Genomic DNA, 23,387 nt, shown 5'->3' with positions numbered 1-23,387 from the left:
AGCATGAGCACCGTGTTTTTCGCTGGCGTGCCCGCCGCTGGGTTTGGTGACTCCCCGTCTGCAGGTGTGCTGGCCGCTTCGGTGGCTGCGGCGACGGCTCGACTGCCCTGGTGAATCGCGGACTTGATCGACTTAAGATCCTGGGGTCGGTAAATAAGATCCTTGTAACCCGGAGCTTCCCGTTCGGTCAACGGTTTGGCAAAGATCGATGCGTGTTTGTGGGCTGCCACGTCGTTCATGATCGGAGCACCGGTCCGCGGGAAGTTGCGGGTGCACAAGACATACTGAGACGACTCGTGGCGGATTGGGGTAGGCTGGCCACTGTCAATCTCCAACGACTCACTGGCACCCCGCTTACGCTTGGTTCTTCCCTTGACCACTCCTTCATCGCCTGGTCCCGCACCTGCAGCTGCCTTTCGACGAGTCCCCGCTCGGAGTTCTGCTTCCGTATCCTCCGAGATTCCTGCAGGAGTGGTTGGTGCCTCATGCTTGATTTTGCGGAGAGTTGCTGATCCTGAATCAGTGGCTGACTCCTCGTCACGGGAAGCTACCGAACGTCCCCGACTCCTTGTGGAAGCAGTGCTCTCAGCGCGCTTGGCCCGAGATTTGGCAGGGGGCTTTTCCACCTCTAAGTCGAGTGGCGGGACACTTCTCTTCCTGCTGCGTCTGGGCTTCTCAGCTTCGGTTTCGGGAGGTCTCTGGCGAGATTCGGCGGGAGCTCCCAGTGGTTCGATTGGCGACGGTGCTCTGTCACTAATCGGGCTTACGTCTTCGGGTCTAGGTCGAACCGGGGAGCCTGGAGACTGAGGGATGCTCAGACTCAAACGCGGAGACCGTTTCCACGGCGTGAGGGATCCTGTGGTATCTGCCGATGGGCGAGATGGCCGCTTACTGAGCGTTGTCGAGAACGACGGAGTTCTGGCAAAGGTGGGCGTCTGCTGTCCCGGGACCTCTGTCAGAGGTGATTGGACAACTGCAGGGAAAGCACCAGGAGTCACGGGACCAGTTGCTGGATGCGGGCTCGGCAATGGCCTGCCACCGTCGCGCTGTGTGGTAGGAGGCGCCTGTTGAGGGGGTACCGGCCTTTCAAGAATCGGCTGATTCGAGTACGGGGAGTTTGGGTAAGGGGAAATATTGGGATATGGGGTTTGAGGGATGGGATGGGGGGACCATTGCTGATACGGCTGTTGCAGCCTCGTCTGATACTGAGGTATCATCGGAGAACCGGTGACTGTGGCTGGTCCTTTGCGGCCAGCAGCTTCGCCCGCTTGAGGAGGACGCTGGGCACCTGCAGCGGGAGAGGGCACATTGGTTCCTTGCTGTGCAGGGAAGACAATGGTCGATCCCGGCGGCAAAGTTGGACGGTCACGGCTCGGTGGTGCTGCAGCGCGTGTGGACGGTTGAACGTGTTGTCGTGGTTGCGGCGACGGGGGTACCTGCTGGATTGGACTCTTAATGGGCAAAGATGGTGATGGGTTCTGAGCCGGCTGCTGCGAAGGAGCCAACACCGGTGGATTACCATTCAAGCCCGGTTGCGGTGGAGGTCCAGTGGACACAATAGGTCCCCCAGCAGATGGTTGTTGGGGAATATTGGGTTTGGCTTGTGGTGCTGTAGTAACCTCGGTCGGAGGAGCCGGTGGTGCTGGAGCAGGTGCCGGTGCCAGTTGTTGTTGTGTTGATGTCGGTTGTGGTTGTAGTGGTGCTGATGGTACAACTGGGGACCGACGAGTCTGCGGTGGGTTGGGAGGAGGAACAGGTTGCTGTGGGATATCAACCTTTCCAGCTTGCTGTACCTGCGCCGTCTCTGGTTTCTGCTGCAGCCCTTCCGATGGTCCTTGTGGAGGCTCGCTGACCCCGGCATGAGCTTGCTTCCCTTCCTTGATGTCGAGATCCATGGCAGGCGGTGCGACTTGGGTCCGGGGCGGCTCCTGCGGGATCTTGGGCGCGGCAATATCCTGCGGGACTGGCTCTGCATGTTCTTCTACCTGTTGTCTCTGCAGCTGCTCAATCTCCTCTCGAATCTCTCTGTATCTCTTCTCATCCTCACGGATCTCCCTTGTAACGCGTTCCTTGTACCGGGCGTACAGCTGGGACACCAGCCCCGGGACGATCGTAGCGTGCGACTTCGCCCAGTCCACACCCACATTCTCCGTCGTAGGACTCGAGATCTTGCGCTTCTTAGGGTTTGCGCCGGATCCGTCAGGGCGGTGGCCATTCTGGTCTGCGAGAGATGCGGTGTGGGAACGATTCGCCTCGATCCATTCTTGCATCAACGTCGTGTAGAGCTCTTCCAGAGCCTCCGGACTCAGCCGATTCGAGTCGAACGCAGCATTTTCCCGGATGAAAGGGTTGTTGCGCAAGGCATCGGAGATGGCAGCGAAGCTGGCGGGCCGGGTGTCGTGGGCGGCGAGGGATTGAAAGAAGAGGAGGGATTCAAAGGGCGTATAGGCCGACAGCGGAGGCATCCCCCATTGCCCGTCGAAGCGGCCACTCACAAGGGGTTTCTTGGTGATGGGAGCCACGATGCTGGTGGTGGCCCAGAAAGGGAGGCGAGGAGAGTAGATGCGACGGAGATCTTAGTTGTGGCCAGGTACGCATCGCCTCTTTACTCCATCTCCAGAGGGATGATGGGGACGAGAGGTGACGAAAAGACGCGATTCCCGACCGTGAGGAACGCGCGAAGGGCGTCAGACACGTGAAGGACGTCCGTACAGCAGCAGGCAATAATAATAGAAAATGGAATTGTCTATGCCTTGTGTAGCAGGTCAACCGAGGGTGGTACTCTCTCGGGGTAATCTTAGCAGGTTAATTAACTAGATGGGATGGTAGCTGATCTGGGTGAGCTCGATCTGGCATCATGGCGATTGGGGAAGTGCGAAAAATTGCACTTCCCCCGGTATGGGCAGTCACGTGACCAGGGGGCGCCGTGATTTGGCTGCCGCCGCGCAGCGACCAAACAGGTCCCTTATTTGATTATTCTAGGCCAGTCTGGCAGGTCTTAAATCTCTTAATTAAGTGGGCTTCAGGCACAGGCACAGGCTCCAGCTCCAGGCGGGTTTAGTCATGAATCTGCAGACGCGGCATCCGGGGAATGCCCACAATCATCCCTAATACTCGAACGTGCTTATCGTCTGCATGCTGACATGGGCTGATGAGCAGTGGCAACAATAACGCTCTGCAGCGTCTAGGTTTCTGTTTCTTTGCATTTACACACAGTACTCCGTACTCTGTACAATTCAGTATCTTTGCAGCTTATACTAGCTTCAGTTAGCCGCGTCTGCTCTCCAGATCGCTGCAAGGCACTGACTGGCAGCCTGGTCCTACTACGGAGCACGGAGCACCGAATACGGAGCAGACACAGGAGCTCGATCGCTTCGACCGACTGTCGGCAAGCAAGACTCCATACTCCTACTCCGTAGGTTTGGCGGCCCCATCGCGGTCTGGCACCAGATGGAGCCATTATCAGCCAGATGATGTAGGCTAATAGCTTCCTTCCACTTGGCCATGGGCGCAGCACGAGCCTCCCGGGCGCCACCGAGCCCACCGTTGCCCCTTTCTCCTGCAAGTCCCCCATCCACGTCCTTGCTAACCTCTCTGACCGACCGGCCCAAGAGCTGCTCCATCCTAGCTCTAAGCTAATCAGGATCAATGCTGGATTAATAAGGCGCCCACGATGGATTGGCACGAGCTCCCTTGCACGGTGGACGGTGGCACTGGAGGACAGGCCATCTGCTCGCTGGTTCGTTGATCAGGCGTCAATCTCTCCGCCGGCGCAAGCTCCTGCTGGCTCTGTCGCGTCGCTGTCCCGCAATCGATTGACCCATTATTGCTCCTGTTTCGAGCTAACCCGTGTGCCGGGCTTGTTATTAAACAGAACGGAAAAGAAAAATCAAGAACAACAAAACTACCTGGCTTTCCTCTCCTTTCTGCCCACTGCTCCCTTATCTCTGCGATCGAGACGATAGGAGTAGTTATAGCATTCATCTGCCGCTCTCCTGGCCTTAGGGCGACCGTGATCTTCTTCTTCAACCGTGTCCTACCTCAATCCGACGACCGCTGTCCCTGATCTGTCCTTTCTCTCGAGATTTCAGCTGGCCCTGGTTTCGCTAGAAAACGACAGAAGAACAACAACGCTTATTAACTAGCCGCGCCTTTTCTTATTGAGAGCTCCCTTCAACACCTGAAGTTGTAGCGGAGCTGCGATCGCCTGTCAAACTCGACTCCCCTTATTTGAACAGCCCCTTTCTCGACCTTGCGTGGGTTTCTCGTGGTGTCGGAGACATACCCAGGGGGGAAGCCACCAACCAACATGTCGGACACCGAACAGGACTGGAAACCAAACCCCCGGCGGCCTCAGTCGTTCGTCTCCCCTTCCTGCTCCTGTGGATGTTCCGATTCTGTTGTCATCGTCATGGACCATTGACCAACATGTGCAGAACCATCGCGCAGGCTTTCTCGTTGGAGCTGGACAGCAAGTTTATGCTCGATAATGATGTCGATCATTTGACCCAGACTATTGAACAGAAGTATGTCAAAGAAATCCGTCTCAACATTATACTTAGGGGAGATACATCCGATCGCCCCATGCCGGAGGAGATAGGATAGAGCTGACATTGCCGCTGCAGAAAGCAGATGATGACCATCCAGGCCCGAGAACTCCAAGCTCTCCAGGAAAAGATTCGCGAAGCAGAAGAACGCCTCAGGGAGCAAGAGTCCCGCTTAGCCTCTCCGTCAAGGAGCAATGGCCGGCACAGCCCCAATGATGAAGGCTCGAGGCAAGGAGGCGAGGGGGAGGAATCTCACACTCGATCTCCAACGTCGTCGCCCACCTCCGACGGCCATCCTTCTGACGAAGGCTTCACAGACTCTGCCACATCTGCCGCGACGTCCAACGATCTAGGCAGCGAAGACGAGCATGAAGACAAGGGAAAAGCAAGGGAATCATGATCAGTGTTTGTTTTGATGTTTTTTTTATCTTTTGGGCATGGATTGCGGGTGGGATTTAGTTTTCATCTTCTCCTCTGGATGCAATCTGGAGACCAGGGATGGCGAAGGAAGTGACTGGTTTGGTTCCCATCCAGGATGATATTGTGGACCAATTGACGGCAATTCCGGCCACCGCCGTGCTTGAACCATTCATGATGTGATTCTGATCACTGGTTGCGTCGTCTCCCAAAGTTTCCCCGAGCAACCTTTGAATGGGGTCTGATTGAAGGACAATGTACGAGGTTTCCCGACATGGCGCGGGAGCACAAGGAGTCAGGCAGGCCCCTCATTCACCTTACATCGTTGTCTTTGGCAGGTCGAGAGACATTCGTTCACTCACCCATGTTGTGTGATATATATTTATATACCTCTATATACCATAATATGACTACTTAAATTGACGCATCTCTGTTTCGAGTCTGTTCCCATCTGGCCTCCACTATTCTAATACATCTTCTCATGCACGACAACCAATACCCCCACCGCCTTATCGCTCGTCGTTGCGCTCGACACGGCGGATGCTCCACTTTTCTTTATACCCTCTTTCGCCGATGTGGGGATGCCGCGGCGGGCATGGTGGTGTGTACAGAGTACTCCGTATAGTATACTAGGATGTTAGATAGGAAGGTCGCACGCGGAAGGGAATGAGCTCCAACCATGGATCCATGACGAGTTGACCGCTGTTAACCTTGGCACAACAAGAAACGAGGACACGGGCGGGTCTCGTTATCGATAAGCGGAACTGTACACTGTCGTACCGAGTATTGCCTTTCTTTGTGACTCGCCTCCCACCTGCCCCAGATAATAATATTCCCAGATCTTGGGAACACCGATGCCAGTTCTCCGAGTTGGCCTCTGGCGGTTCTCGTACCTCACTTAGGTCCTGGTTTCCCTTCAAAATCTATTGAGCTTTCCCAGGACAAAAGCTCGCTCTCTTTTCTTTTTACGTTGGAACTGTTTGTGCTTACTCCGGTTCAATAGTCTGGGTCGGGGACCTCTGACCGCCACCGGCCATGGTTATAATCGACGACCACGAATATCTTAGCGCGGAGGAGAAGCGACTCCAGGAGGATCGCGAGCGCACCAGATATTGGAAGAAATGGGGTCCCTATGTGTCAGAAAGACAATGGGCTACCGGTTAGTCTTTCCTCTGTTCTCTCCCCTCAATTGCAGCGTTCTCGTCGTATATACCATACCTATCTGGTCCGTTGAAGAATCTGGCTTAGCTTTTGCTGATGACCTCATCCCGTCCCAACAGTGAGAGAGGATTATTCGTAAGTGTTCAATTCCCTTTAATTAGACCGAAATCAAATTGGCTTACTCCAAGCAGCGAAAATGGCGACGCATGGAGTCGTATGTCTCATCTTATTTTCCAATCCTGTGGCAGTTCTAATGTCTTCCAGACTTTTCCCATGACCATGCGCGTTCCAGAGCGTACCGCTGGGGTGAAGACGGCATTGCCGGCGTATCAGACTCTCATGGTCTGCTCAATATCGCCTTCGCCTTCTGGAACGAAAAAGAGTAAGTTGGGGAACTGGCATGGTCGCAAGGTCTGTCGGGAGCTTATATTCTCCCAGTGATTTCCTCAAGGAACGACTATTCGGGCTCTCCAATCCACAAGGAAATCATGGGGAAAGTATCAAGGAATGCCAATTCCATTTGGATAATACTCCCACGGTAAGCACTCTTAAAGAGTCAACGGCATGGTTGAGTTCACAGGTCTTTGAGAGTCTGTTTGACTGTTCCGATTAGCATTCCTACATGAAATATCTCTACAAATACCCGCAGATGAAGTTTCCGTATCAGGATCTCATCGACGAGAATGCGAGGCGTGGGAAGCAGGACCGCGAGTACCAGCTTCTGGACACGGGCATTTTCGACGACAAGAGGTACTGGGATATTTTCATTGAAACAGCCAAGGAGGGGGATGACGAGGAAGAGCTGCTGTTCCGTGTCATTGCGTACAACCGTGGGCCTGAGCCTGCTCCGTTACATATCATCCCCCATGTCTGGTACAGGAACACATGGACGTGGGGTTGGGAGGCAAAGGAGAAGAAGCCCTCGATAAAACAAATCAGTCCCTTGACGGCCCAGTCACAGCACTGGAAGCTTGGAGAACGATACGTCCGCCTTTCGCCCTCGCCAGCCTTCAACGGAGGTGAGGAGGATATCCAACCTCGACTGCTCTTCACGGAGAACGACTCCAACAATGAAGCCCTCTGGGGCACCAAAAACGACCAGCCTTACGTGAAAGATGCGTTCCATCGTTACATCGTCGACGAGGAGAAGGAGGCTGTCAACCCAGCCAATCGGGGTACCAAATTTGCAGCTTGGTATGCCTTTGATGAGGGCGATGGCGTACCCCCAGGCGAGTGTGTCATCGTACGCTTCCGATTCTCGAGAAAGAATGAGGACTATCTGAATGAAGAAGAGCTTGACGACGTGATCGAGCAGCGCAGGGCGGAAGCGGACGATTTCTACTACCGTATCAACCCTCTTCCAATGACGGAAGATTTACGAAATATACAAAGACAGGCCTTATCTGGCATGCTGTGGACAAAGCAGTATTATCATTTCATTTGGGATCAATGGGCCAACGGCGACCCCAACATGGTCCCGCCGCCTCCTGGCCGGAAAGGAGTCCGCAATCAAAAATGGAAGCATATGTACCTCGATGATGTCCTGTCAATGCCGGACTCTTGGGAATACCCCTTCTTCGCAGCATGGGATACCGCTTTCCACTGCATCCCGCTCGCCATGATCGATCCCGACTTTGCCAAAAAGCAGCTGGATCTGCTTACCCGGGAGTGGTACATGCATCCCAATGGACAGCTTCCCGCTTATGAATGGAACTTTAGCGATGTCAACCCGCCGGTGCACGCTTGGGCTGTCTTTAGGACCTTCAAGATTGAACGAAAGATGTACGGTCGGCAGGATCTCGATTTCCTAGAGCGCGTCTTCCAGAAGTTGCTGTTGAACTTCACCTGGTGGGTGAACCGCAAGGACTCCGAAGGCAAGAACGTGTTTGAAGGTGGCTTTCTCGGCCTCGACAATATCGGTCTCTTCAACCGTTCCGAGCCGTTACCCACCGGTGGAGTCCTGGAGCAGGCTGACAGTACTGGTTGGATGGCCTTTTACTGCTTAAGCATGCTGAATATTGCTCTGGAGCTGGCTAAACACCGTCGAACATACGAGGATAGTGAGTGTATACCGGATTGCTGCTCCTAAAATCTACTTGACTGACTCCAGGGCAGTCGCATCCAAATTCTTTGAACACTTCATCTTGATTAGTGACTCCTTGACTTTCAAATCTAAGGATAAGGAGACCTCTCTCTGGAACGAGGAAGACAGGTATCTTATAACTTCGCTTGCTCTCCCCGAAACGTTGTGAGCTGACGCAGAATGTAGTTTCTATTACGACGCTATTTCTTACGGTGGCCCGTGGTCTCAGCAGCTGCCCGTGAGATCCCTGGTAGGATTGATCCCGCTGTACGCGGTGCTCACCCTAGAACCGGAAGTCATCAACAAATTCCCGTCTTTCAAGCGTCGATTGAACTGGTTCATTGAGAACAAGAACGATGTTGCCGAACGCAACATTGCCAGTATGCGGCACCGTGGCAAGGGTGATCGACTGCTTCTGGCTCTCGTGAGCCGCGAGCGACTGGAGAAGATCCTGAAAAGGATGCTGGACGAATCCGAATTTCTGGCGGATCACGGCATCCGATCGCTCTCCAAGTACCATAAAGAGCATCCATACGCGATGGAAGTCAATGGTCAGGAGTTCAAAGTGGGATACGTCCCCGGGGACTCTGACAGCGGGTTGTTTGGCGGGAACAGCAATTGGCGCGGTCCGATTTGGATCTGTGTCAATTTCTTGCTCATCGAATCGCTGCTGCGCTTCTACATGTTCTATGGCGACTCATTCAAGATCGAGTGTCCGACCGGTTCGGGAGAGTACATGCACTTGGGCCACGTTGCGCAGGAGATCCAGCACCGTCTGCAGCATCTGTATGCGAAAAACGATGAAGGACGGCGGGCCGTCAACGCCGGGTCTGACCTGCTTGATTTTGACGAACACTGGAAGGATTATCTGTGGTTCTACGAGTTCTTTGACGCTGACACCGGTCGGGGACTGGGGGCGTCGCATCAATGCGGTTGGACTGGCTTGCTTGCAAAGATCATTCATGACACTGGGTATGACGCTTTCTTGATAGTAGAAATTTCATTAAATCTACTAACATGCTCAGACTCAACTGCCGTCTGCCGCAAACACCGCGCACCCCATCCACCGCTGCTGCGCACTATTTCGACGATATCTTTTCGCGATCGGCGAAGCCGCGGAGGCCCAGTACTACTCCTATGATGCGCCGTTCGTCCACTAGCCGCTCGATTGGGAATCGTAGCGACTTGGCAACCACCATTAACGAGGATATTGACAGCGTGACCTTAGACGAAGATGATATCGACAATCGCGGGTTGTCGTCCAGCCAAGTAGTGGCTCACGGAGAAGAAGAGGATGAGGATGATGAGCATTTCAACAACTACATCACGACCCAGCTGGATCTGGCGAGGAGTCAGGCATCGCTCGGCGCTTATGAAGATGAGTTTGAGGCGCAGCTTGACGAGAAGTAGACATTAATTAGCAGGCTGATTTTCTATCCACGAGAATTATCGGAACAAACGAAATATGTAACTTGCGACCACCATGCTGGGCCATGGACAGACGACTAGATCTAGACGGGTTTTGATTGTTTTTTTTTGTTTTTTTTTTCGGTCCATCTCGTCTTGGGAACGGGTTAGAAATCATGTCTTGCCTCTCCTGATTCCCTTCCCTTTGAGTCATTGCTTTGCTCGTCTTGGTCTTTTTTCCCCCCCTTTCTTGTTTTGAGTCTACACAATTAATGATCTTAGATAGACGCCCAGCATATATATATGTTATTATTCCATCATCAATCGTAAATATATATAGAAAAGTGTCTTTCGAAAACGTGCAAATAAATAATCTGGCCATTTACCTGATTGGGCTGCATGGTGCTTTCTGGCACTCCTATTATTATTGCCTAGCTTCAATCTCCTTAGGTCGTTGTCTCAAGACTCCTGTTTGCTCCTGGGTATGATCGCTTTGTATGTACGTACCCAAGCGTTCAACAGATTGTTCTTCTGATTTTCCCATCCTCCATGCCGGGTAGGTAGATCCTTATTAAGAACTCCGGGGCAAAAAATGAGCGCCGCGCCGTCGTCTGGAAGATAGACTGGACCTGTGTGCATTGCGTCGCCCCGCTGGTCTTTGTCCTGCATGTGGGGAACCTACATGGCCTCAAAACCCCTCTTCTGTAAATTGGAGTCAGGCATTTGCTCAGGCTACCTTCCTTCCAAGTGCTCTCGGAATATTAATTGCTACGGATAAATCGAGATACAGATGTCTTCGAGTTGAGCTCATTTCCCGAAGATTCCTGTGAGGTACATAATATTAATACTAGGCCCCTGTAGTGCAGATATTTCATGACGTTCAGCTAACGGGATCAATTGCAGGTTCATCTTCATTTCATCTGGATCAATTCGTTGGCTCTCATCACCAACCAGCCTATTTTCGACTTATCCACAATATCATCTTCATCACAAAAAGAAATATCATCATGTCACCCCCCACCGGCCCCCCACCCACCCCCGAAGACCTCACCAAAGCGCACCGCGTGCTATACGAGAACGGCATCCGGCTGCGCTACGAAGTCGCCGGCACCGCGTACGTGGAGCGGAATCTGGACGCAGCGGACTCAGACCCCGAATTCATGCGGCCGATGCAGGAGCTCTTAACGGAAACGGGATGGGGCAGCGTCTGGGCTCGCCCGGGCTTATCTCGCAAGCAGCGCAGCCTGCAGAACATCGCGATGCTGTGCGCGCTCAACCGCAGCGCGGAGCTCGCGGTGCATGTGCGCGGCGCGGTCAACAATGGCGCAACGAAGCTCGAGATCCGCGAGACGCTGCTGCAGGTGGCCATCTATTGCGGCATGCCGGCGGGGATCGAGGGGCATAAGGTCGCCAAGAGAGTCCTGGATGAGATTGAGCAGGAGACGGGGAGGAAAATCCCGTGGGGGGATGGAGGAGTGAATGAAGTTGATGGGTGAATTTTTTTTTTGAACTACATCCGCAGTATTATCGGGACATAGGATCCGCATGGGCCCCTGGCCTGAGTTTCCTGCAGCTTATCAATTGTCAGTTTGCTGCAGAGTTATGTGTAATTAAAGAGGTGTGGAAAGTACAATACTAATGGCGGCCATTGCGAAACAGATTTAGACCATTTCTTTCATTTTCCTTTTTTTTTTCTTGCTATGTCGTTTGTTCTACAGTAGGAAACGGCGGGAGTATCATATTACTGCGTACCCGAGGCGAGGAGAGGAGGTTGACTGATGATGGAGTCGGTGTTTCCCCGCAATGTCAAGCACAGCCAGGGTAGCTTCGGCCTGGTGGGACCCGCCTGTCAAAAGCTTATTATTATTTATCACCGTGGGGAAGTCTACCCCAGTTTTGTATGGTAACGAACACTAAAAAGACAGCCCTACATCCTACCAGAAACATGACTTCCTGGCAGATCTTTTCCCGATTGTCAACGGGAGAAAGACTTGCGGGGTAGTCAGTTTGACAGCCGTGCCACGCCTTTGCATCCATCCCATGCTATCATATAATCATGTCATCTCTTCTGCTAATTAACTGTAGTCTGGGTCAGCAGCACGTGGCAACATCTTCTCGTCTTCTTCATATGATATATATGTTTATATACTGTTGTATATTTATCTACTGTTGATTGATCAGTATGGCTGCGGATATTGAAAAAGCTGACGCCGATCATGTCGAGAACAAGAGCCCTCCAGACTTGACCCCCCCTCACCTCGACAAGTTAGTTCCTCTTCCGTCAGATGATCCAGAAGATCCGCTGAACTGGCCCCTGTCGTTGAAGGTGAGTCAAATCCTGCAAATAGCTGAGTAATGTTGACGCTGTTGGCGTCAGATCTTCATCTGCATCCAAGTCTGCATCCTCGCCGCCATCGGCACGCTCAACGCGGCCATCATCAACCCCGCCTACGTGCCCATGGCCAAGGAGTTTGGCATCACCACCGTCACGGCCTCGTATCAGACCACCGTCGTCATCGCCATCAACGGCATCGGCCCCTTCATCTGGATCCCTCTCGCCAACGTCTACGGCCGTCGCCCGGTCTACCTGGGCACGTCGATCATCGGCTTCGTGTCGATGCTGGGATCGGCGTTCGCAAAGAACTACGGCCAGCTGGTGGGCGCGCGCATCGTCAACGGCTTCTTCCCGGCCGCCATGGCTCTGGGCCCCGCGACCATGGTCGACATCTTCTTCATGCACCAGCGGGGACGCGCCCTGGGCCTGTTCACCGTCTCGTTCACGACCGGCGCACACATTGCGCCCATCCTCGGCGGGCTGGTTGGCCAGTATCTGGGCTGGAGATGGTGCTTCAAGTTCTGCTCGCTGCTGGACGCGTTTCTGGTCGTCATGGTCTTCTTCTGCTACCCGGAGACGCTCTACGTGCGCGACCCGAGTCGCTGTTTGGTTTCACAACAACGGCCCCCGTTCACCGCGAGGCTCTTCTTCAAGCGTCTCCGTCTGTTCTCGCGCTACCCGGAGCTCAAGCTGCAGGCGCGGCAGTTTGTCGTCCCCGTCTTCAAGATGGCCAAGTATCCGTCGGTGCTTTTTCCCGCGCTGTACTATTGCTCGCAGTACGGCTTCTCCAGCAACCTGCCCGCCACGACCGTCGCGGCCATCTTCTCGACTCGCTTCGGCTGGAACACGCTGCAGATCGGGCTGGGGTACGGCGGCGCGCTCAGCATCGGAGGCGTTCTGGGCGAGTTGATGGCCGGCATGGTCATCGACGCGATCGTGATCCGCGAGCAGAAGAAGCTGGGCCGGGCAGACCCGCCGCCCGAGGTCCGGCTGAAGGCCATCTGGCCGGGGGCCATCCTCTGCCCGGCGGGCCTGCTGATCTACGGCTTCACGATCCAGTACCGCGTGCACTGGATGGCGCCGCTCGTCGGCATGGCGACGGCCGTGTTCGGGCAGCAGATCCTGGCCACGACGTGCTACACGTACGCAATCGACTGCTACCGGCCCGAGAGCGGCGAGATCGCGCTGCTTATCAACTTCATCCGGCAGGAGATCGGCATGACGTTTGCATTCTACGTGGTCGACCTGTGTCAGCGCATCGGCTTCCAGTTTGCGTTTCTGATGTTTGCCGTTTTTGGCTCGGTGCTGGCCTTCCTCCCGATGGTCGTGCTGATGTTTCGGGGCGAGCAGATCCGGCGGTATTTTGGCGTGCCTCATGATGTCAATGTGTTTGATTAGATATCTCTCGAGAACATAACTGCAATCCTATATATCCAACAACGGCAAGTGAAGTGACTGATCTGTATTGTACAAGTCCTATCTCGACCGGTCAAATACCGGCTTCGCAGCCACGCAGGGGATGAGTCGCGATTTGGGACTGCAGGGAGATGACCTGAATGTGAGTTGGACATTACCCACATCAACATAGAAATGTATCTGCTAATTCCCATTCGCAGTCTCCATCTTTTACGTCTTGTACACCCTCTCCGAACTGCCCATCGCCATGGTCGCCAAGCGATGGAAATTCGAGCGTGTCCTGCCCACGCTGGCCGTCTGCTTCGGCGCGGTGACGCTGGGGTTTGTTCGCAGTTATTCTGGTCTGGTGGCGACGCGGCTGCTGCTGGGGCTCTTTGAGGGCTGCCTGTTCCCCTGCCTGGCACTGTTCGTGGCCAACTGGTACAAGCGCGAGGAGATGGCTGTGAGGGTGTCGTTTTTGTTTGGTGGGTAGCAGTTCTGCACTTGCTCAGGATTGGTGTGTACTGACTGACCCAGCGTCGACTGCTCTGGCGGGCGCTTTTAGTGGCTTGCTGGCCTATGCCATCTATCATATGGATGGGGTTGCTGGCATTGCTGGATGGCGGTGGTAGGCTATGATCATCTCTTATCTCCTCTATTATTTTCTCTACTACTTCTTGCTCGTTTCTAATTAATATAGGATCTACATCCTCGAGGGCATCCTCACCGTCCTCTTCGGCCTGGCATGCTATTACCTCGTCCCCAGCTCCTACGAGACGGCGTACTTCCTGAACGAGACCGACAAGATCGTCATGCGCCGCCGTGCTGAACTCACGCATCAGTACAGCGGCGGCAGCGGGCATTTCGGCTGGAAACACATTTGGTGGGCGGCCAGGGACGTCAAGACGTGGCTGCATGGGGGGTTGCAGTTTTGCGTGATAACTCCTCTATACGGTAGGAATAAATAAATGAGAAGAAGATGGTGATTAAGACGATTTCAGGATTGAACAACTTCCTCCCCATCATCATCGAGGACGGACTGGGCTTCACCACCATCGAGGCCCAATATCTGACAATTCCGGGTACAGTACATCTACTATCTCTATCCACATAAACAATAATCATTCATACTTTTTAATTACCACTAATATACTGTAATATCAACAGTCCAAATGTGGGGCTGCATCATCTACGTCTTCGTCGCATGGCTCTCCGACCGCTACCAGCGCCGGTTCCTCTTCGTCATCATCTTCACCCCCATCTGCGCCTTGGGATATCTCCTCCTGCTGTGCCCCATCCCCGCGGGCGTACAGTATTTCTCCACCTTCCTCATCACGACAGGCGTGTACATCATCTCAGGTAACAATCTGGCCTGGGCCTCGTCCAATGCCGCACCCGATGGGAAGAGAGGCGCGACAATGGGGATTATCTTGACGTGTACGGATCTGGCAGGTATCGCCTCCAGATATTCATATTACTCGCTAAAAGTGACATTTACGACTACAGGCATCGTCATCGGCCAGGTGTATCCTTCGAAAGACGCGCCCAAGTTTACGCTGGGCCACGCCTGGTCCTTTGGCATCGTGACTTGTGCCATGTTCCTGTTCACGCTGGTGGCGTGGATCTATCGACGACGCAATGCCGAGAAGGAGGGTATGGCCCCCGGACAGGAGTGGGATGATCCTGCGCCGGATTTCAAGTACCAGACGTAGGACTACAGGTATAGACATTCCAATCCATTCTGAAGTAATTACCTCCACAACTTATGCACCTTGAACAGTCTTCTATTCTCCACCTCCTTGTCAATCCCATCCATCACCCTCGTCCGCCACGGCGTGCTGGTCGCCGCCTTGAACTCGGCCGTTGAATAGACGTCCTCACTCATCCACTCGTGGATTGCTAGATACGGCGAGATAGGCTTGTCTTTGACTTGCACCTGGACACCCTCCGGCCGCGACGGCTCCTCACACAACTCCCACCTCGACGAGCGCAACCACCCCGGCACTTTAGACAGCATTGGGATATGCTCGTCGAGATACCAGGCATGGAAGTCGCTCTCCTCCAGCCCCGTCCCGGGCTTCAGCGCAACAGGCTGGAAGATCTTCTGGTCATATTTCTCATACTCCGCATGTCGCTTGTCATAGGTGAGACGGTAGACGCGCCGGTCAAGGACGGCGCAGCGGGCGAGAAGGTCCTTCTCATACGCGCTCTGGGCCTGCCACTGCTCGAGATAGGCCCGCCGCTCGAGCACGCGGACATCTTCCAGCTCGTACACGGCCAGCCACCCGGGTGTCTGCCCGTCGATGGCGACGTAGCGCGCGGCGTTGAGCACGCCCGGCACAGAGCGCCGCAGGGGCGCGTGGTCGGTGTCGTACCAGGTGTTGAACTCGTCGAGGGGGAGGGTTGCGCCTGGCGAGGTGAGGACGTAGAGCATTGCTTTGGGGGAGGCCATGGCGAAGACGTGACAAGTCAGATCTTTTCTTCTGACGAATTTATAGGATTTTCCTATAGAGAGGAGTATATAGTAGAAGATGAGACATGCTATATAAGTCCATAAAGTATGTACAGTACATAATCCTGGTATTGATCCATCTCTTCTTCCAGAGAATGCGGGGAGGCAGCTTTGTTTCTAGTTTGCGGGGAAAATGGAGAATGATGTACTATTATGACTGGATTGGGGATTTTGTCGGAATGTCTTATCCGTGATGTTTCGCCTCAGAAATTCCCCGCGGGGTAATTTGGATTGATGGGGTTATACAGTTACCCAAAAAGGAAAGTCGGCTGCAGGGCAGTCGCGAACATAATAGTAGAAACTATTCTAGTTTTTGATTTTGTTTTTATTTCTTTTTTTCTTTTACTTTTTATGATTTTCAACTTATTTACATGCTGTAACAATTCTATACGAAGTACTTAGTAATATTGTATATGTAGTCTAAATCCAATTGACTACCGCCCCAGATACCCCCCATCAACCTGTCCTGTTAGCACGTGCAATGAAACAAAGACAATCCACATAGCGACTCTAGCAAGGAACTCCGCTGACTGGCTTCCATCATGATGATTTAAACGATCTTGCCGGGACATTTGAACCTCCTAACCATTCTTGTAATGACATGCTGTTGATCAAATATTCACAGTCAATCTATCTGCCCTTTTTGTCGTCAGTTATGTGTAGAATAATTACTCCCTAGCTAGGCACCTAATAACAATGAGTACAGTACAGTACAGCAGCTCGATAACTCATAAGATCTAATGAACCAACCAATTAATTAATTAATCAATCCTTTGTATGGTATAACTGCTTTGGCATTTACTAGATTCTTGCTAACCGAAGTTCCTGCATCTATATAAACCTCCTGATTCCCATCAGACAGTCAAATAGTCAAGAATTTCATTAATTCCCTCCGTGTAAGTCCTTATCTAGTGTATTCTTTTAGACCCGCAGCCTCCCATTTTCCTGGACTCACCCTTGATTCAGCCTGAGACAAATTCAATGTTTCTGATTCTGCAATCTTCAGGGGTGATTGTACTCCAAGCTTGCTGAATTAATCTCATCTGTGAGATAAAGCAAGGTTAGCAACCAGTGGTGTGAGCTGATCGGCAAAATTTCTGGACGGAGTACTCCGTACATACAAACGACAAACGAACTAACTCTACCACGGAAAATATTTTTCCATTCGAGTCGGCACAAGAGAGACATGACCAGGGAGCAGGATGTGATATGACGACTGAATGGCAACATTCTCGACACGTTTTGCCCCACACTGTTATTTATTCACCTTGTGATGGTCACCACTTCGTCAAGACAGCATGCGCATCTAACTGACTGATTGATTAGTAACTATTAAAGGTAAAAGGGAATCTGATCTCACATTTATTCTGTTTTATTCTCATCCTCAACTAATCCTTACTTTATTTCAGATCTAAGCACTTCTCTTCTCTCGGTTTGAAACACTGACTATCCCCTAAAGAACAAGAAAAGGGGGGAAAAAAATATCTGGAACTTCCACCATGCCAACATTTCGAGCCTCCGACTTCTTTGATAAAGTTGCCAGACATCACAGACTCGAAAACAAAAGACAATGTGTTTCACCGGGATATACATGACGGACTTTTTTCTTCTGAAATTGGAAAGAGATATGCAGAAGTCAACAGTGATCATGCTTTTCATGGGAACACACGGAATTGAGGCTTGGACTTTATGAGATTCAAAGCCGGACACCTTGTCTACCTGATCTGTCCATCCATAGCACTGTCGCACAGAATATCGTGACCTTACAGTGTGGCGAATGGAAACGTTGACGGCAACATGGCTCCGAATAATACAAGAAACATGTGCAAATCCATGCTCTCTTAATGGCTCCTTGAGGGCTTCCTAAGACCACGCCTCAGTTCGATTTCACCAACTTGCCTGACCTGGTGGAACAAGTTACAACTCATGACTGGGACAAAAACCAGTTTCTAGTATCTTTGGTGTTCCGCCAAATGTTATGAGATATTGGTGAGGGCTATGAACAAGCTGAGAACCTTGAGTTCATTTTCGACTCGAAAATGGAGCAAATGGGTCTATACTGCGCGCTGTCAAGACCCGCGGCACTCGGTTCAAACAAGGGGATTCTGCATGGGGATGTCGCAACTCAGAAATCTTCCACTCAGCTAAAAAGAGTGCCAGGGCATCTGCCTTTTAGCTGCAGGAGCTTTTCTGGTTGACAGGGGACTCCCGTCTCAACCAGGACAGGACGTGAAACCGACTGTTGTCCTTGAAGTGGGTTTATCAGAGGCAGAATCGAGACTGGCTTCAAGCCCATGGCTCTTCGCAGTAACCATTGAAGTCGACCGCCACCATCCAACTATCACCATTCTGTCAGATGTTTCCATTCAGCTAAAAAGAGTGCCATGACAACTGCTTCTTAGCTGTTGGAGTTTTCTGGTGACACATCCACCTATGGAAAAAAAAATCAATCCTGCAAGTGGAACTTCAATTGCGACTGAACTATCCTACCCGAACCAAACAGTCACGATCAACGGAACACTGACGATTTCCTTCCAAGACATCTTTTTGCGAGTTATCAACCCAGCGGCGAGTCCTGCAGAACAGGATGTTGACTTCTCTGTGCAAGACTTGGAAAGACTGGCACGTGTCCAATACTTTCTTTAGGCGCTTGCACAAGCCTTACAGGTCTCCCTTCGCTCGACTTGTTTGGACTTGAAGAGAAAGTACCTGTTCTATGCCTGGGACTCTGCCTACCTATTATATAGTAGTTTTCATCATCTACTTCCGAGGTGGGCACCCTACTCATATTCCTTACAATATTTTCTTTACCGTTTATGTTTTTATTGATTAGGTAGTCTTTATTATTATCTACTTTACAGGCGGGCTTCATACCCATATAAAGTATAATATTCCATGCTATAGTTCTTGCTATATATATGCCTAGTAATATATATTTCTCTCCCCCACTGATACATATCCCTTGTTAATAGCCTATTATATCCTTCCTTACCAATAACGGATGTAATCCCTTTATGCCAATCTATGTACCTCTTGCTAATTATAGTATGCTTGTGTACGAAGTACATATCCTTTTTTACAGCCACATAACAATGTGCGAAACGGAAGTTAAGGTCTTTATACAGGACAACCAGGGTTTTGAAAAATGGTCAATCAACAGTTATGTTGGTTTTTTTTCCAACCATTTCACCATCACAAACGTATAAAATAGTGATCAAACCGTTATCTAAAAGTTTGAAAATAGAAAACATTGATTTTAGGGAAGTTTACTTTAGAAAATAACGCTTATTTTTTATTTCTATTTTTATTTTTATTTTTTTTGGAAAAACATTTATTTCAAGGAAAACAACATCTATTTTAAGAAATAACGTGTATTTTCCTACTAAAAAGTTTTTCCAAAATATGGACTTCATAGTATCTCTCCACCACAACCTCAAAATTTACATAGTTTAGATAGTCTAGTGATTAGATTAGATATAAATCAAAAGCCTTATCTTGTTTGTAAAATAATAATCTTGATGTAGCCTATAGAGATCATACAAGTAGGTCAAATCCAGCCTCGGGGAAAAAAAAGGGAAGTAGTTAGTTTTTTTTATAAACGTTAGTCTTTCTATAAACATTTTATAACCGTTGTTTTTTTAATAAACGTTAGTATTTTAGGAATGGTTTAGGAAGTAGAATTTTTTATAGGTTTATTTCATTTTAACGTTGATTTTTTTCCAAACGGTTTATAAAAACCCGGGTGGTCCCGTATGGTAGAGATAGAGAGAGATAGATCTGCATTTCGGGATGTATTGTGCCAGTGAGAGATACAGGGAAACTAACGATATACGTTAGTTGAATTTATATCCGTCAATTGTCCGTCTTCCATTTCATAGACTGGTCTGTATTGACGAAATGTTTGTGGAAGTGGCCGGAAGACGGGCGGATCTCGGGATAGTTAGTCACGTGACTGAACCCACGAGTTGCGAAGAACTTCGGATGTCAACTCATCGCCAGGCTCTCCGGCACTGCAGTGGCCATTGCACCCCGCCAGACGTCCTTGTCGCCTCCTAACCATCTCAATCTCTCCTCTACCACCGTCCGCTCCGATATCCAACCCAATGCTGTCCTCCCGGCTCGCCCGCGCAGGCCTGCGCGCAGTCAGCTCGGCTCCTCGGTCTGCCGCCATCAACGGCATCAGGACCTATGCTGCTGCCGCCCAAGACGTGAAGCCCCCTGTGGCTCTGTACGGCATTGACGGCACCTACGCCCATGCTCTGGTAAGATACCGACCACTACCAACCACTGCGATCTCTCCATCTCGGGGGCCTGGGCGAGGACGAAAACCCCTCAAAGCACACAATTCGGCTAACAATGGGCTCTATGTTTAGTACACTGCTTCCGCAAAGACTTCGTCTCTGGAGCAGATCTCCAAGGCTCTCGCCCAGCTGGGTGAGGTCTTCAAGAAGGACGCCAAGCTGACCTCCATCCTCAACGCCCCGACCCTCTCCGCCAGCGACAAGCAGCAGATCATCCAGGAGCTCCAGAAGATTGCCGGCGCCGACAAGGGCGACATCCTCAAGAACTTCCTCAACACCCTGGCCGAGAACAACCGTCTGGGCCTGTTGGAGGGCATTGTCGAGAAGTTTGCGACTCTGATGAGCGCTCACCGTGGTGAGATGGAGCTCAACATTACCAGCGCGCAGGTATGCCGTATTTTTTTCTGGGAGAAACACTTTCGAGTCTCTGGTTGGATCTCTGGCTGATGAGTTGTATCATGCAGGAACTCGACAACAAGACCATCCAGCGCATTGAGAGGGCTGTGGCCAAGTCCGAGTACAGCCAGGGCAAGAAGCTCAAGGTGGTGACCAAGGTGAGCATCATCCTCCTCGCTTCGCTGGAATATATATTGGGGGGAAGAGCACATTCTAATGCGGCGTACAGGTCAACCCCGACATCATCGGAGGACTCATCGTCGAGATCGGCGACCGCACCATCGACCTCAGCGTTTCGTCCAAGATCAGCCGACTCAACAAGGCCCTGACGGATGCTCTGTAAATTAGCTTGAACCACCACCCTGCCAATGAATCTGCAAATCAAACTGCAATCAAACCTCCTTCCCTGCCATCCATGATGCACCCATTGTGTGTGTACTAGACTAGTTTTCTGGATTTTTCTTTTTTGTTACCTACCTATACAGCAGTTGCACATCTCACATTTCTTACCGTCATAGAAAGTAACTCTACAACAAAAAGGGAAAATCAGAAGGAAAACTAGACCTAGATATTTACCGCCATTTCTGCCCTTCATCTGCCTATGATCTGATCACTACAGTAGTACGTTCATAGTCTCCGCCCCTCGTCTCATCTCCTCTCATCGCGTCGAGTCGAGTCGCTTAGGACTAGAAGTGGTTTGTTTAAGTGGAAGAAACAGACAACGAGAGGACTACAGTAGAGATACGACAACGACAAACCGAACTATCTTCCTATGATCCCATGTCAATGGAACGGATCAAAAATGGGAAGGTCCTGACCCGGCGTTCTGGTGTCAGCATGAATATGCCGTCGTGAATGTTGATTCCCGTGGAGCATATACTTCGGAGGGGAGACTCATGATTATGGGTCATCAGGAAGCCCAGGATGGAGCCGAATTCGTGACCTGGTTGTCCCGGCAGCCCTGGTGCAGTGGCAAGGTCGCCTTGACCGGCAACAGTTGGCTCGCTCTTGCTCAATGGAAAATCGGCAGCTTACGGCCGACGGGATTAGCGGCTTTGGCTCCTTGGTATGGAAGATAGACCATCTAGCAAGCCGTGTCGACCAAACTAACTCGTGCTTGATTTATAGGGAAGGTCTGGAGGACTTATATCGCGATATCATGTGTCCCGGTGGCATTCCATCGACCGGCTTCCATGATTCTATTGCTGGTAGGCATCCCCTCTGTGCCTGGGCATCACCAGCTTAGCGGTTGATATGATATCTGGATGCCTTTGCTGGCCAAGGAAAGGTAGAAGACATGTTGGAAACCGCCCGGAAGCACCCGGTCTGGAATAGTTACTGGGAGGATAAACGAGCGCGTCCGGAGAGAATCAACGTGCCGACATATGTTGTTGCCTCGTGGACGAACCCGGTCCACACTCCAGGCACATTGCGGGCCTTTGCCCGTATTCCACCAGAAGTCCCCAAGTGGCTCCGGGTGCACGACGCACAGGAGTGGCGGATTATTACAAGGACCCGAATGTGCGGGATTTGAAACGGTTCTTCGATTGCTTCCTGAAAGGTGACGGGGAAAATGGCTGGCTGGCGACCCCGAAGGTGCGCTTGAGCATCCTCCGTTTCGGCCTCTCATTAGATATCCCGGATACCGTCAACAGGGCGGAAAACGAGTGGCCGCTGGCACGCACCAGATACCGACGCCTCTATCTTACAGGCGACAAGACGCTTTCGGAGACTGTCAGCAGCGCCGCAACCGTGACATATGACTCGGCAGACGGAAGGGCTGTGTTCCAGTACCAAATCCCCGAGCCGATGGAGACGACCGGCCATTTCATGGCTCATCTGGTCATGTCCTGCCCGGACCATGACGACATGGACGTCTTTGTCCAGATCGAAAAGCTGAGCGCACGCGGACACCGGATGGGTGTTCTGGCGATCAAGCCTCACAATCCAGCCATCGTCCGCGTGCTGAAGCTGATGCACGACTGGCAGGTTGGAATTCACAAGGTAGGCATGATCTTCCACTGGGGACCGGACGGTCAACTGCGAGCCAGTCATGCGACGGACAAGGAAGAAGGCTCTCGTCCAGCAGAGCCGCGCTATACACACCGGACGAGGGTACCGATGCGCTGCGGGGAGGCGAGGGTGCTGGATATCCCGCTGAGACCCTACGGGATGTATTGGGAGGTATGTACCGATTCCGTTCTTTCTTTTTTCTGCTTCGGATCGTTGAATGTTGCGTTGCGCAAATAGGCAGGGGATATTCTCCAGTTCACTGTAGCGGGGAAGGCAATCGTGCCATTCCCGCTACCTCTACCAAATCCCTCCCCAAATCTGTAATCGCGGTGTGCATGAGATCCACTGCGCCGACCGGGCAGAAGACAGCTCTTATATACTCCTTCCATGTGTCTGAACCCGTCCACTTTGAAAGAATTTGAGCCGTTAACCCAAGCAGAAAGAGCAGTATACAGGGTGGATGATTGTGTGACAGAAGAAGGTGAGAATGCCATGCAGCACTTTTGGGAAACAATGTAGCAATATTCTTGAGAAATCTGACCCATGCCTCATACTGAACCTTTGGTTCAGAATCAAAGTTTCCTAACTAGGAAGTCAGCTAGTCAGCGCTCCTTAACACCTATAAAACCCAATTCATGTCATCATGGTCAGGACTACAAACAGTTGTTTTATTGCTATCGCTACCAATCTTGGCACAGTATGACCTAGATAAACTAACAACACATGTAATTAAGATAGATATATTAGACTTTGTACTACAAACATAGTCTGCAGATATCTAACCCGCCGGCTCCTGATCTCCCTTCTCCACCCTCGCGTG

The 23,387-nt window shown here is 51.5% G+C and overlaps 7 protein-coding genes across 7 annotated transcripts; all 7 read left to right on the top strand.

Annotated features, from left to right (window-relative positions):
- Window positions 1-1,973: 1,973 nt before the first annotated feature.
- Window positions 1,974-2,699, top strand: VTN77DRAFT_4878 (uncharacterized protein; the record flags this gene model as incomplete). The annotated part of the gene is made up of 1 exon (XM_069420985.1): window positions 1,974-2,699. The coding sequence occupies one exon, from the start codon at window positions 1,974-1,976 to the stop codon at window positions 2,697-2,699; it is 726 nt and encodes a 241-aa protein (XP_069277445.1).
- Window positions 2,700-4,309: 1,610 nt separating this feature from the next.
- On the top strand, window positions 4,310-4,947 carry VTN77DRAFT_4877 (uncharacterized protein; the record flags this gene model as incomplete). The annotated part of the gene is made up of 3 exons (XM_069420984.1): window positions 4,310-4,359; window positions 4,437-4,526; window positions 4,626-4,947. 3 exons carry the CDS (start codon window positions 4,310-4,312, stop codon window positions 4,945-4,947), a joined length of 462 nt encoding a protein of 153 aa, XP_069277444.1.
- Window positions 4,948-5,999: 1,052 nt separating this feature from the next.
- Window positions 6,000-9,618, top strand: VTN77DRAFT_4876 (uncharacterized protein; the record flags this gene model as incomplete). Its single annotated transcript, XM_069420983.1, has 9 exons — window positions 6,000-6,123; window positions 6,245-6,260; window positions 6,317-6,339; window positions 6,390-6,507; window positions 6,564-6,663; window positions 6,739-8,185; window positions 8,241-8,337; window positions 8,395-9,180; window positions 9,234-9,618. The coding sequence occupies 9 exons, from the start codon at window positions 6,000-6,002 to the stop codon at window positions 9,616-9,618; spliced, it is 3,096 nt and encodes a 1,031-aa protein (XP_069277443.1).
- Window positions 9,619-10,622: 1,004 nt separating this feature from the next.
- Window positions 10,623-11,111, top strand: VTN77DRAFT_4875 (uncharacterized protein; the record flags this gene model as incomplete). The annotated part of the gene is made up of 1 exon (XM_069420982.1): window positions 10,623-11,111. The coding sequence occupies one exon, from the start codon at window positions 10,623-10,625 to the stop codon at window positions 11,109-11,111; it is 489 nt and encodes a 162-aa protein (XP_069277442.1).
- A 686-nt stretch (window positions 11,112-11,797) lies between these two features.
- Window positions 11,798-13,348, top strand: VTN77DRAFT_4874 (uncharacterized protein; the record flags this gene model as incomplete). The annotated part of the gene is made up of 2 exons (XM_069420981.1): window positions 11,798-11,941; window positions 11,993-13,348. The coding sequence occupies 2 exons, from the start codon at window positions 11,798-11,800 to the stop codon at window positions 13,346-13,348; spliced, it is 1,500 nt and encodes a 499-aa protein (XP_069277441.1).
- Window positions 13,349-13,613: 265 nt separating this feature from the next.
- On the top strand, window positions 13,614-15,057 carry VTN77DRAFT_4873 (uncharacterized protein; the record flags this gene model as incomplete). Its single annotated transcript, XM_069420980.1, has 6 exons — window positions 13,614-13,830; window positions 13,883-13,973; window positions 14,046-14,299; window positions 14,347-14,427; window positions 14,513-14,782; window positions 14,852-15,057. 6 exons carry the CDS (start codon window positions 13,614-13,616, stop codon window positions 15,055-15,057), a joined length of 1,119 nt encoding a protein of 372 aa, XP_069277440.1.
- Window positions 15,058-19,960: 4,903 nt separating this feature from the next.
- Window positions 19,961-20,897, top strand: VTN77DRAFT_4872 (uncharacterized protein; the record flags this gene model as incomplete). The annotated part of the gene is made up of 4 exons (XM_069420979.1): window positions 19,961-20,119; window positions 20,231-20,545; window positions 20,623-20,712; window positions 20,784-20,897. The coding sequence occupies 4 exons, from the start codon at window positions 19,961-19,963 to the stop codon at window positions 20,895-20,897; spliced, it is 678 nt and encodes a 225-aa protein (XP_069277439.1).
- Window positions 20,898-23,387: the final 2,490 nt, after the last annotated feature.

The sequence above is a fragment of the Rasamsonia byssochlamydoides genome, assembly GCF_041956645.1.
Source record: "Rasamsonia byssochlamydoides strain NRRL 3658 unplaced genomic scaffold VTN77scaffold_34, whole genome shotgun sequence".
NCBI classification, from domain to species: domain Eukaryota; kingdom Fungi; phylum Ascomycota; class Eurotiomycetes; order Eurotiales; family Trichocomaceae; genus Rasamsonia; species Rasamsonia byssochlamydoides.
This window is presented reverse-complemented; position numbering and strand designations above follow the sequence as displayed.